General features: G+C 33.7%; 1 protein-coding gene across 1 annotated transcript; it reads left to right on the plus strand.

Annotated features, from left to right (window-relative positions):
* The first annotated feature begins 6,472 nt into the window (after positions 1–6,472).
* Positions 6,473–12,897, plus strand: LOC127904003 (uncharacterized). The gene is made up of 7 exons (XM_052445396.1): positions 6,473–6,872; positions 7,086–8,394; positions 8,559–11,034; positions 12,053–12,326; positions 12,398–12,497; positions 12,574–12,698; positions 12,812–12,897. The coding sequence occupies exons 1-7, from the start codon at positions 6,473–6,475 to the stop codon at positions 12,895–12,897; spliced, it is 4,770 nt and encodes a 1,589-aa protein (XP_052301356.1).
* Positions 12,898–13,675: the final 778 nt, after the last annotated feature.

Genomic DNA, 13,675 nt, shown 5'->3' on the forward strand with positions numbered 1-13,675 from the left:
ATTACAAAACAAATAAATGGTGTGGCATTTTGCACTGTACACACAGACTGAATGCACTGTGGACTGTGGCAGTGCCCGGGCGATTTTGCCCTTAATGAGTCTGTGCATTTTATCTCTTCTCTGGGCCTGTTTTCGTCTCTTCCTCTCACTCTCTTCATTTCATGTCTCTGCTCGGTTCCTTTGTTTTTGGCAGAGAGAACGACGGGCTGTTTGGCTCACGGCTGCTCGGTTTACAGCTTAATTTGTGTTGATTTGGGCTCATTGCTCTCGGTTTACAGCTTAACATAAAATGAATTGATTATTGAGTTGGTTTTTGCTCTCGGCTGATCACTTAATTTTTTTTCCGGTTGCTTTGCTTTCTTCGATAGTTGTTACTGTTCCAATCTGGTTTCGTTGCTTCAATTACTCCTGTTGCCCCATGTCACTTCACATTAATTAATTTGTCTGTGCATTTTGCAAGGTGACATGCTTTTTTTTTAACTTCTTCTCTTATGATATTTGCCTCAGTAGACTGCACCGCCTTCTTTCCTCTGTTAAGTAATTTTTTCATTCTAATCCTAATGTTTATCTTTGCTTTTTGTGTTGTTTCCTCTCCTGCATATTTCTCTTGCGTTTCATTTCGTCTGGTACCTTCTTTTGCTTTCCATTTTTCTTCTCAGCTCTGCTTTGGATTTCTTGCGTAATTGATCCTATTTCTTTTACTCTTCTTTCTTGAGGTTCTGGCCTGTTGCATCTCACAAATTGCTGCAAAGACTCACCCTTTGTGTTGGTCATTCTACTTTTGAGGTTAGTTGGCTTTTTCTAGGACACTTTTGGATAAAAAACAGAGATCACAGAAGAGTATATGATTTCAGAAAATAATAAAGCCGCAGTAGAATTGTGTTATGAGATGAGATGTGAAAGAGAATGTTACAGTAGCTAAGAAGAATAATAAATTAATTATTGTTTGCTAGGAATGAAATTGCTAGCAAGGAACCCACCGTAGCTAATAATAATAATAAATTGATTAGTTGTTGTATTGTTTGGTAGGAAGGAACCCACCGTGTTATATTTGGTTTTATCTACAACGATGTGAATCTTTTTTAAAAACATTTCACAACATTAATGTTGTGTTGATTATTATAGGTTCACAGAATAATATAGAAAAGACTTTTTCTAGGACAATTTTTAGAGAAAGTTTGAACCTAGAATCAACACTTCATTAATCAATGTTTTAAAACTTACCTAGAATATAACTTCTTCAAATATTTCAGTTTCTTATAATATAGCCTGTATAAAAACATTAGCTAACTAATAGCTTGAAAAAAGTTTTTAATCCAAGCTGCGTAAAATTTTAACAGTTACCTTGCTGATTTTTTATTATGGCCGTGGGAATTTTTAATAGGAATATGTTTGGGTTGAGATTTTGCATTGTTGGCCTTGACTGGTTCTTAATGAACAATTTGTTGCCATATTAAGCTTCATCGATGTATTATGGCCATATTGCTTTGGCGTGATTTGCTGTTTTTTTTTAACATATAGGATAAATAATTATAACTAGGAAATTTGTTAAACATATAGGATCAAGAAGTTTACCTTAAAATAGGAGATGAGGAAGTTATATGATGGAGGAAAAGGATGTATAATTTCAAAACAATAAAATTCATTTAGATCAATAAAATTCATAGCAACCCATCATCTTAGCGAATTGATCAACATAGAAATCATTCCATAGGTTTCAATCCTTCCATGAGATTTCATTTGCATTATTATTTCATCAAGCATTTTGCCGCCCACATTTTCTTTGCTGCCATAATACATCAACATAAAGACTTTGGTTCATTATTTATTAAGACTTTATCTTCGATTGTTAGCATGTACATATTTATATATGTTTGCTTTATCTGCATTTAATTTCACTTTCTTTACATTTCACATGCCCATATTTAACAAGTTTTAAACGGGAATCTTGAAAAAGCTTGGAATTTGTTGTGCTCATAATCGAAAAATTTAACAGTTAGCTTGCTGATTTTTCATTGTGGCACTGGGAATTTCTATTACGAATATGTTTTGGTCAGATTTTGCATTTTTCGCCTTAGCTGTTTCTTAATGAACATTTTGTTGCCATATTAGACTTCATTGATGTATTATAGCCATATTGCTTTAGAGTTATTGCTGTTTTTTTAACATATAGTATAAAAATATATAACTAGGAAATTTGTTAGACATATAGTATAAAACATTTGCTGTTAAGTTTTGTTTTAGTTTCTACTTTATTCAATTTGTTGCATGTTAAAATATAGGTTGCCATAATACATCAATATAAAAACTCTAAAGATGCTTTGGATAGTTACACTATTGAATGAATCTGAATTTCAACTATAATCAAAAGTGTTATGCGTTGCTTTAGTTAAAGAAGTTAAAATCACATACTGATGTTTTTTTAAAATTGATGTTTCTTTTTCTTATAATTACATACTGATGTTTTTTTGGCTTCTACTATTAATATTGTTGCCTAGATTGTTTTTATTATTGTTAAGATTGCGTCTTAGCTGTTTTACTAGATCTTATGATGGACTTTGGGAATTAATATGGTCCTAAGCATATTCTTAAATGAATTATGCAATTGACTGTATTAAAAATAGATATGGTTGTAGATGAGATCTGACTCAAATTGTCTGCAGGTTGTGTTATGGATAACTTGAGATCTCCCGATATAGGGGAGACTCTGCCCAAATTTTGTTTGAGATTTCAGCAAGAGAAAAAATATATAGAAACCAATCACATAATGCTAATCTCTTAATACAAATCGTAGGATTGACAACCATCCTCTCAAAAAACCACCAACATCATTTTAACCCATTGGACAACAAATGTCCAAATTCATAACCCACAACTAAGCTAGAAACAGACTAAATTATTTCATTCATTGATTTTTATGGGATAAACACCTCCCACCATGCATGTTTCTTAAGGTTTATTGTATCCTTCTGAAATTTCAACGTACATATTCAGAATTTTAGCTTTCCTTTGGCAACCAGTTATTGTATACTGAACAAAAAATTAATTTCCATCTTTTAACTGCTTCATTGCAAATAGAATCTCCTCATTCTCTGGAAATAACATATAGAAGCAAATCAAATTATGCTAATTTCTTAATACACATAATGAACTTAACAACCATGCTATTAAAAAAAAACCAAGATCATTTTAACTTACTAGGAACTTGACCCTTAGTTCTAGGCTGATTTGTGTTGTCAGAAAAACTAATTTCTTTTGGAGATCAAAATAAATAAAACCTTAAAATGATTATTGAATGCTTAGACATGCAAATTCTGATCTTTATCTTCTAATTTCTCAAAGAACTTGGCACTGGAATTGTTGTGTACAGTCCTCTAGGACGGGGATTCTTTTCATCAGGGCCTAAGTTGGTTGAGAATCTTTCAGAGGGTGACTTCCGAAACGTTGCTACTGTTCTTTGTGAATACCAAGTTGCTCACTGTAATACATGTGCTGTAAATAATCAATTGTGCCAGCATAAAATTTTTATAGTTTGGAAAAAAAAGGAATGTGATAAATTTTATCTTCTCCTTTGGTGGGTTACATATTGGTTAACTTACAGGCCTCATAATACTCTGCCTCTTCATTTTATGGAATGGTTTGCAGTCAAACTCTGTAAAAAAGAATTACTTGGAGAGTTCCGCTTTGAGATCATGAGATTTTAGTTAGCAGTTCCTTCATTGTTGCTTGATTCCAACAAATATGTTTTCCACCTTAAATTGATTCAATATTCTGATTCAAATAGCACCTGGATAGCTTATAAATCACAACCTTAATCCATACACACCCTAATACCCACCCGAAGCCTCTTTTCCCATTTTCTAACCTGTCAATTCTGTTAGAACTTGCAAACCATAGTATTTAGGTGCTGTAATTGAAGATCCTGCAACAGGTTCAATCAAATAAAACAATTAGTCAAGGGCTTTTGTTTGTCCCAAGTCCAAACAAAGAATTTTGCATGCGTAATGTTTTTGCTCGAATCTTTTGATTTCTCAGTTATGCACTAAACGGAGGTCTGGAGAAACACAAGCTCATGGGTAGAATACCTCTTTTTCTGATAGTCCGAATTCAATGCTTTTGGCTCCTTAAAGTCTGCCCACACACTTTATACCAAGGCAATTTCCAATGTTTGCACCCATAGAACCTGCATAGCATACATTATCATGATGAGTAATTAGAGAATATGCATATTGGCTTTTGATATTTTGCTGTATTATGGAAAATTTTGTCCTATTATCTTACAGCGAGCAATTAGGACATGATACAAGTACATATGGAATGCCTTGCATAAACCGTACATCAATGATAATTTCCTTTTCGATGAGTTGTTATAAGCTTAGCATCTGAAATTTGTGTTTCAATCGCCTCAGCATCAGCCGAGGTTCCAAGCTTAAAATCTAGACCATAACAGACAATTATTTAAGCGGGTTAATCAAATCGCAGCAAGGAAACAATGCACCCCATCACAACTAGCATTGACCTGGGTACACCACCAGGGTGATGATGTCTGTCCAATTCCTGAAACTACCAAGATCGAAAACTTCAGCCAGAATATGGGGGCTTTGTCTGTCAAACTATCACCAGAAGAAATGGATGAACTCGAATTAATCGCCACTGTAGATGCTGTAAAGGGCAACAGATATGACGGTTCTATGTAGGAGTGGAAAGGCTGAAATTGTGCTTGCTGTTTCTATATGTGGGAAAACTAAGAAGCTTGGCAATACTTTAAAACTTTCAAGCTGTGTACCTACAAATAGGAAATTAGGAAGCTATATCATGGAGGAAAAGAATGCATAAATTCAGACCAATCAAATTCATTTAGGTCAATCAAATTCATAGCAACCCATCATCTTAGTTAATTAACCAACAAAAAAATCATTCCACTGGCTGCAATCCTTCCATGAGGTTTCATGTGCATGATTCCTTCATCAAGCATCCTCATTTTGACTAATTCTATAGCAATTCCTTTATATTTCCATTTGTCTTTGCTAACAGGTTATTGTTACAGTGACAAATAAAGAAAATAAATAATAGAAGGCCAAGGAAGAAATATAACACCCTAAAGTAGCTCATCTATATCCCTTAGAAAGGTTATAGAACATCAAGAACCTATCCAGTAGTCCAAAGTCCAAACAGAAAAACACAAAATTCCTAAAATGATGCTCTAGCCCAAAAATAAGGGGAAGTTTTTAGTCAGACATATCACAAAGTGGACCAAATGTTTCTAAACAAGAAATGATTGCAAAATACAAATAGCAATTTCAAGAAACACATTCTTCTAAACAAATAGATTAATATGACATAGCATGGATGAATTCGACAAACATAGAGCAAGAAAAATGAAATTTCTAAAGCAGATAGATAAATAGAAGATAAGCTTCCATAAAACACACTAAGTTTTAATAAACTAATTTCAAACTGCAGCATTAGAACAAGAACAAACATCATGCTTAGAATGTCAATTTGCTGCAAACATGGTGCTTATATATTTCAAGATAATTATGTTTCCTTTCATGGAAGACTGCCATTTGCTAGGAGAATTTGTTGGGAGTGGTTATGCTTACCATGAAATCTTTTTTAATCAAATTTGTTGGGAGTAGTTAGGCATATAAAAAAAAAAGTTTATCGTTATGGATTTCATTAGTTGTTGTTACAAGTCTTTGTTCAGTCAATTTATCAAAACAATTGCTGCATATGCTTTCTTCCACTTTTAGCTAACAAAGACCACAAGTTCTATCTATTTCATTTTTCCCTCTCTCTATGAACATGCATCTAAGTTTTCCTTCTCAATAATCTTTGATTGTTTTATCCTTTGCACTGTTTGTTTTCTCCTATTACATTAATATATATTTGCTTTTTCTTCATTTAATTTGACTCTTTTTACATTTCACATACCCATATTTCACACGTTTTTCGTTGTTATTTGTCTTCAAATATAAAGTCCTCATTGTATTATCTTCGTTACAAATGAATGTTGATTTCGCTTTTCTTAATGCATCTTTTCATATGTTTCAGGCAAATTTGTTTTCCCAAAGCTACTTTAAGGGTTCATTTGTTGCCTGTGACGATTTTTGCTTCGACGCTCATCTGTTCCCCTACAAAATTTGCTGGGCTATTAGTCAGGTTTGTTTCTTTCATGCGCTTCTTCAATATCATTCTTCTTATGCCTTTCATTCTTCTTTTTATGCTTACCTTTTTATATTCTGTTGAATGATTTGGTTGAATAAGGGTTGCACCTTCTTTTCTTCTGTAGCAATTATAGTTTAGGTTGAACTTTTAAATCAAATTGCCTGCTTTACTTTTATCATAATTTTTCCCCTTAAATGTTAACGCAACTTCTCATAAATACCTTGGCACAAGTTTATTCTTTCTATATTGTTTTTTCCTTTCTAACATTTGCATTCAAAATCAATTTTCACTTAAAGGCTTTATCATGACAAGTCGGCGCCAACGTCCACAACCCGACCATCACATACAATGTTATCCTTATCCAACGGCTATTTTTTATGATGATTCTTATCCTGTTACGGATGACATCTATCCTGTTATGGATGAGAGTTTTGTTGGCGTTTCTAGCTCTTTGGATATTGAAAGTGCCCACCAAAATCTTTTTCATCGTGATGCCCATATTGGCTTTCATTACGAAGATTCCTCCACAATTGCCTCATCGTCTTCTGGACCAAGTTTACGATCAAAAAGTCATGGAACTGAACATGCAAATATTATTACTCCTTTGTCTTCAGACAATTTGTCTTCTCTGGTATCAAACTGTCAAGCTAAAGATCAGCCAATTAATGTCCCCTCAATGATTCCTGACCAATATAATATCATCGGTCAATCTTCTTATCAAAAAAAAAGAAAACGTGAGCTATTTCAACATTCTTAATCCTTTCTTTAAATTCGATTTAGTTTCTAAATTCTTTTGATTTTAATCCTCTTTTTCTTTTTCAAATTTCTTTTCACCTCAGGAACCTTGGTTAAACCCCTTGATTTCGGTGATAAATCATGGAAATGTCACCATTGCAATGCTCTTTTTTGGCATGCAGAGCGTTTGGCACGTTCATCAAAGAAAAACCCCTCCTTTACATCATGTTGTGCTAATGGCAAAATCCAATTGCCTACTGCTCCTAACACACCTCAATTTCTAGATGATCTTTTAAATCCTGACAAAGGTTCATTGTCCATCAAATTCCGGCATAACATTCGTGCTTATAATTCAATGTTTGCTTTCACTTCAATGGGAGCGCAGATTGATCATACTGTCAATTCTCAACCAGGGCCATATATATTTAAAATAAATGGACAATGTCATCATCTTATGGGATCATTAGTACCAATTGATGCTGAATCACCAAGATTTGCACAACTATACATCTTTGACACAGACAATGAAATTGCTAATCGACTACACCCTTTTAATAATGATAATTGTCAATCATCTTTAGATGAAAATGTTGTCAACAAACTTATTGACATGCTTGATTCTTCCAATGCATTGGTTAAATTGTTTCGTCAAGTTAGACATAGACTTAACAATGATGAATTCCCGAATTTCAAACTTCGTTTAATTGGTAAAAGAGATGGTGACTCAAAGCAATATGATGATCCTTCCTCTAATGATGTATGTGGTTTAATTGTTGGCGATATTGGAGAATCACAAACTGATAGAGATATTATTATTGAAGGTTATTCTAGAAATCTCCGCAGGATCTCTAAATTGCATCCAAAATTTATGTCTCTTCAGTATCCACTCTTATTTCCTTATGGTGAAGATGGTTATCATACTGACATTTTATTCACAAATCAAGAGCATTATACTCCTTCAAAACGTCAAAAAGTTACAATGCGAGCATATTATGCTTATGTCATTCAAGAAAAATTAGGAGATAGTAGTACACTTACCAAAGGCGGAAGACTTTATCAACAATTTTTAGTTGATGCATTTATGAATGTTGAACAAGAACGCCTTGATTTCATTCGCTCAAACCAAGAAAATCTGAGAACTGAATCTTATAAAGGTGTCCAAGACGCAGTTTTAAGAGGTGATGTTAATGGTTCAAGTACTGGAAAAATCATCCTCCCCTCTTCTTTAACTGGAAGCCCTAGATACATGATTAACAATTATCATGATGCAATGGCTATATGTCGTCATTATGGTAATCCTGACCTTTTTATTACATTCACTTGCAATGTCAATTGGCCTGAAATTCAAAGAGAAATTAAAAAAAGCCGAAATTATAAAGCTGAAGACAAACCTGACATAATTGCAAGAGTATTTCGATACAAACTTAATGATATGATTTCATTCATTAAATCAGGACAGCCCTTCGGGAAAACAATTGCTGGTATTTTTCTGTACTTATTATATTCCTCTTATTGTCTTTATTCAATGTAGTCTTTTTTAAAATTTCTTTTCCCACTTTGTAGATGTTTGTGCTATTGAATTCCAAAAAAGAGGCTTGCCGCACACTCATTTATTGATTTGGCTAGCTTCTGAATACAAATTTCGATCACCTCAGGATGTCGATTCAGTTATTTCAGGCTGAACTGCCAAACAGAGCAGATGATCCTCATTGCTATGCAATTGTTTTAAAATTTATGCTGCATGGTCCATGCGGAATTGCTAGCCCAAAAGCCCAATGTATGAAGGGAAATCAATGTTCAAAAAAATTCCCTAAAAAGTTTAAGCAATCAACGGTTTTCGGTGAAAATGGCTTTGTGTTTTACAAGCGACGAAATTTCCCTGCGTCATTTGTTATGAAAAATGGAATTGCTCTCTCTAATTCCTATGTTGTCCCATACAACAAAGAGCTTCTAATCCGTTATAATGCTCATGTTAATGTTGAAATTTGTTGCCAATCAATGCTCATAAAATATCTTTTCAAATATGTTAGCAAAGGATCTGATAGGTGTCGAGCTGTTATTCAAGGTCAAACAAACGATGAGATTCAGGCTTATCTTAATTGTAGATTTGTTTGTCCTTATGAAGCTGTATGGCGACTCTTACAATTTCCAATCCATTCAAGAAACCCAGCAGTTGAAAGACTTCAAATACATTTGCCAATGCAACATTCTGTTGTTTTCTTTGGAAATCAAAACTTATCTTCTGTTTTAAGAAAAAATGGTCTCAATAAGACAATGCTCACAGGATGGTTTGATCAGAACAAAGAAGATGTTGAAGCAACACAGTTATATTACTCGCAATTTCCAAACAAATATGTTTGGGATGCTAGGCAGAAAGAATGGATTTACAGAACAAGAGGTTTTTCACTTGGACGTATAACATATGTGCATCCTGCTGCTGGCGAATTGTATTTCTTAAAGATGCTTTTAAATCATGTTAAAGGAGCTACAAGCTTTGAATATCTACGTTGTGTCTCTGGTATTGTTTATCCAACCTTTCAACTCGCCTGCAAAGCACTTGGTCTCCTTGATGATGGCAAAGAATGGGCTGAAGCTTTTTCAGAAGCTGTTTTAACTGCTTCCTCCTCACAACTTAGGCAACTATTTGTCAGTGTCACTCTATTTTGTCAAATTGCTAGCCCCCAAGATTTGCTTGATCAATTTTGGCACACAATGCATGACGACATTAGAATCAAGCTATCATCTTTCTCCCCACATAATCTTCATTTCAGTGATAATGAACTTAAAAATTATGTTCTTTATGAACTTGAACAACTTTTCAATGCCTTGGCAACATCCCTCAAAGACTATAATTTACCACTGCCAAATGATCGTTTGATGTCTGAAATTAGAAATAATCTCCTTAGAGAAGAACTCAATTATGATATTTCTGAACTTCGAAGCAATAATGAAGCATCAATTTCATTACTTAACACATGCCAAAAGAAAATTTATGATCGAGTTATGGAATCAATTTCAAAAAATCAACAATCTCTTATTTTTGTTTACGGGCATGGCGGCACAGGGAAAACTTTTTTATGGCATTCACTTATTAATAGTATTAGATCAGAAGGGTTAATTGTTCTTGCTGTTGCATCATCAGGAATCGCATCTATTCTGCTCCCTGGTGGTCGCACAGCTCACTCAAGGTTTAAGATTCCTCTTGCTATAAATGAGAACTCAACATGTGAAATAAAAAAAAATACTCATCTTTCAAGGTTGATTGAAACGACAACACTTATTGTATGGGATGAAGCTCCTATGAATAATCGCTACTGTTTTGAAACATTGGATAGATCATTACGTGATATAATGGGCCAAACTGGTCATTCCAATCATAACCAACCTTTCGGTGGGAAATCTATTTTACTTGGTGGGGATTATCGTCAAATTCTCCCTGTTATACCTGGAGGAACAAAAGAAGATATTATTAATGCTTCCTTAAGTAGTTCACCACTCTGGCCAAAATTTGAAATCATGTTGCTAAAACAAAATATGAGATTGTCAATTGCTGGTCTTAGTTCAGATGAAATCAATGAAATTAAAACATTTGCTAAATGGATTCTTAAAATAGGTGACGGAGACCTTTGTGATATACCTTTTTTTGATGAACTTGATGAATCTTTGATTAAAATTCCATGTGATTTGCAACTACATACCTCTGGTGATCCAATTAAAGCTATGGTTTCAGCTATTTATCCCAGCATTGAACAACCTGCTCTTGAACCATCTTACTTTAAAGAAAGAGCTATTATCACACCAAAAAACATTACTGTTACTGAAATCAATAATTTCATACTTGGAGTTACACATGGTCCTCAACGCATTTATCTTAGCAATGATTCTGTTGATGCATCTTCCAGTGATAACGACAATATAAACTTATTATATCCATTGGAATTTATAAACCAACTTGAGTTCAGTGGTGTTCCTTCGCACATTCTTGCTTTGAAAATAGGAGCGCCAATTATGTTGCTGAGGAATCTGAGTCCAATGATAGGCTTATGTAATGGAACACGACTAATCATCACACAACTTGCTGATAGAGTTATTGAAGCTCAAATTATAACAGGCTCACACATTGGTGACCGAGTTTTTATACCAAGGATCATCTTCCCAATTAATGATGACAAATGCCCATTTACAATCAAACGAAGACAATTTCCAATACGATTATGCTATGCTATGACAATCAATAAAAGTCAAGGACAATCATTAAAATTTGTTGGTGTTTTCTTAAAGGAGCAAGTTTTTGCACATGGCCAACTATATGTCGCTCTTTCAAGAGTTACATCTAAAAAAGGTTTAAAAATCATTTCATGTGACCAAGAAGGAAAACAGCTTGATTATGCTAAAAATATTGTCTACAAAGATGTCCTCAATTTATTGCCCAAAGGTTTTTTTCCCATTCAAAATGATTTCTAATTTCTTCAATTCTAGCTTAATTCTTTTATATCCATATTGTCAACTATTTTTCAGCTATTTGTTTTCATTTATGTGCATCTTCTTTAATTTTTGCAACCTATTTGTTATTTGTTAAAGATGTATGCGCATTATTTTAATATTGCCTTCATCATCCACATCAGCTTATTTTTGCTTTTATTCTGCAGATTGATGGCGGTGCCTTTGAAAAATATCAAGAAATATCTTTTTTATCCATTGATCCAAGCCAGAGTTTGTCGTGTTTGGATGCCAATGCAAAATGGACACACAAGTAGCTTCAACTGTCTTTTGGTTGACCACCAGGTTCTCAAATTTCACACACTATTTACTCAACAATTTTTCCTGTTTTATACTTAGATGTCCTCTATAAAGTTCACCATCTTATTTACTTTTAACTTGATATCATTTATAATTTATAATCATATGTTTCTCTGCATGTATGTTTGTTTGTTTTCTTACAATTTTCCTTGAGAATATATATATAGATCATCTTAATTCCTTTCCATGTATAAATTACATTAAATACGCTACCATCCGTATTTAGATTTTCTTCGCATGTTGTCATAATTTCTTTTTCCATTAAATACACTATCTTATTAGCATTCATCAATTTCAACCATGTCTTAATAATTCTAATATTGTTTTTCTACATATTTTTGCATCGTAGAGCGGAGCTATACAAGGATCATCCAAAGCAAGAGATGCAGAATTTTTCAATCTCAACATAATCGAAGGTTCCTATATTGAGATTAAAGACTTCTACACCTACGAAAATCGAGCTGCTAATATTGTTGTTGATCATGAGGCAATTATTGACTTAAAGTCTGATACCAAGATAATGCATCTTGATTCTGTTAAACATGATGTGCCGCGATACCATTTCAACCTCACTGACTTTGCACATGTCTTAACCAAAGGCAGAGGATCAAGAGTTCTTACAGGTATGACAAAGATTTTTTTATTGAAAATGGCAAAAAAATGCATTATTTCACTAACCTTTCAATTATTCTAGATGTTCTGGGTCGACTTAAAGGAATCCAGCCAATTGAAAAGATATTAGTTCAAGGTCACAGACTTGAAGATAAAAAAGAGTTCATCATTGAGAATATAAGGTATTTCCACTGCTAAAATTGCATTTCTAACTTATGTTTTCCATTGTTTTATCTAAAAATTCCAAGTTTCAAACAGGGGAGAAGATCTCCGACTTACTTTATGGGGAGACGTTGCTCGAAGCTTTGATGATAATATCGTTAATGCGCAAGAATCTCCCATAATTGTTGTCTTTGCCGGGTTTCGAGTTACAGAATTCCGAGGTTTGCTGTGTTGTTTTTAATACGATGGCATCAAACCATTTTTGGCTTTGTTGCCCAATTGTAATTTTTTCTCATTCATATTTGTTACTTCTTTTTCTCTTACTTGCATTCAGGTGCAGCAAATTTAACTGGGACTGCTGCATCACTTTGGTATTTCAATCCAAATATTCCAGAAGTTCTGCCATATAAGCAATTGTAAACCCCTCTTACTCTAAAAAAATTTTCCATTTCATTTTTGCTTAAGCAATAAATATTTATTGTTAACTATTTGAAATTCTGTTTAATTCAGTTATAGCCAGGTGCCGCATGATGTCCATAAACTTCCTCCATCTTTGAATGCTGTTGTGTCATTGGATCAACAAATAAATGAAAACCGGAAAACAATTAAAGAGATCTTATGCATGGATCCACATCAACATAAGGTTTCATTGTTGATGCTTATGCGTATTCTTTTAACTGTATTTTTTAATTTCTATTCTCACTTCTGCTTTTATCAACGCAGAATATGCGATTCACTTGCATGGCATCTATTACTGATTATGATCTCTTTAATGGGTGGTGGTCCAAAACATGCCCAAAATGCACTAAAACACTCTCAGGACCATCAGACAACCTCAGATGCTTTGAACATGGAACTCCAGACTCTGCACCAATTCCATCGTAAAAAAAATCAATGCCTACATTATTGTTTCGTATAGATTTATTTCTTCATGAAATTAATACATTTATATTTTACTCCATTACAAATAACTATTGATGTCTTGGTGCAGGTTTAAAGTGAACTGCATTGTAACTGATGACAAAGATGTCACAAACTTCTTCTTATCTGGAAAAACTGCTGAAAACTTTTTCAACGCCTCAGCACATCATCTGGTTTATGACAAGAAATATGTTGATCCTTATACAGTCCCACCACAAATGACTGAAGTATTGAACAAGATGAAAATCTTTCAACTACGATTCGGGGCTTATAAATC

Source organism: Populus trichocarpa, chromosome 11 (assembly GCF_000002775.5).
Source record: "Populus trichocarpa isolate Nisqually-1 chromosome 11, P.trichocarpa_v4.1, whole genome shotgun sequence".
Classification (NCBI taxonomy): Eukaryota; Viridiplantae; Streptophyta; class Magnoliopsida; order Malpighiales; family Salicaceae; genus Populus; species Populus trichocarpa.

Coding starts and splice junctions, on each gene's coding strand:
- LOC127904003 (XM_052445396.1), top strand. CDS start 6,473: ATGACAAGTCGGCGCCAACGTCCACAACCCGACCATCACATACAATGT. Junction 8,395..8,558: donor ACAATTGCTGGTATTTTTCT/GTACTTATTATA, acceptor CGATCACCTCAG/GATGTCGATTCAGTTATTTC. Junction 12,327..12,397: donor AGGATCAAGAGTTCTTACAG/GTATGACAAAGA, acceptor CAATTATTCTAG/ATGTTCTGGGTCGACTTAAA.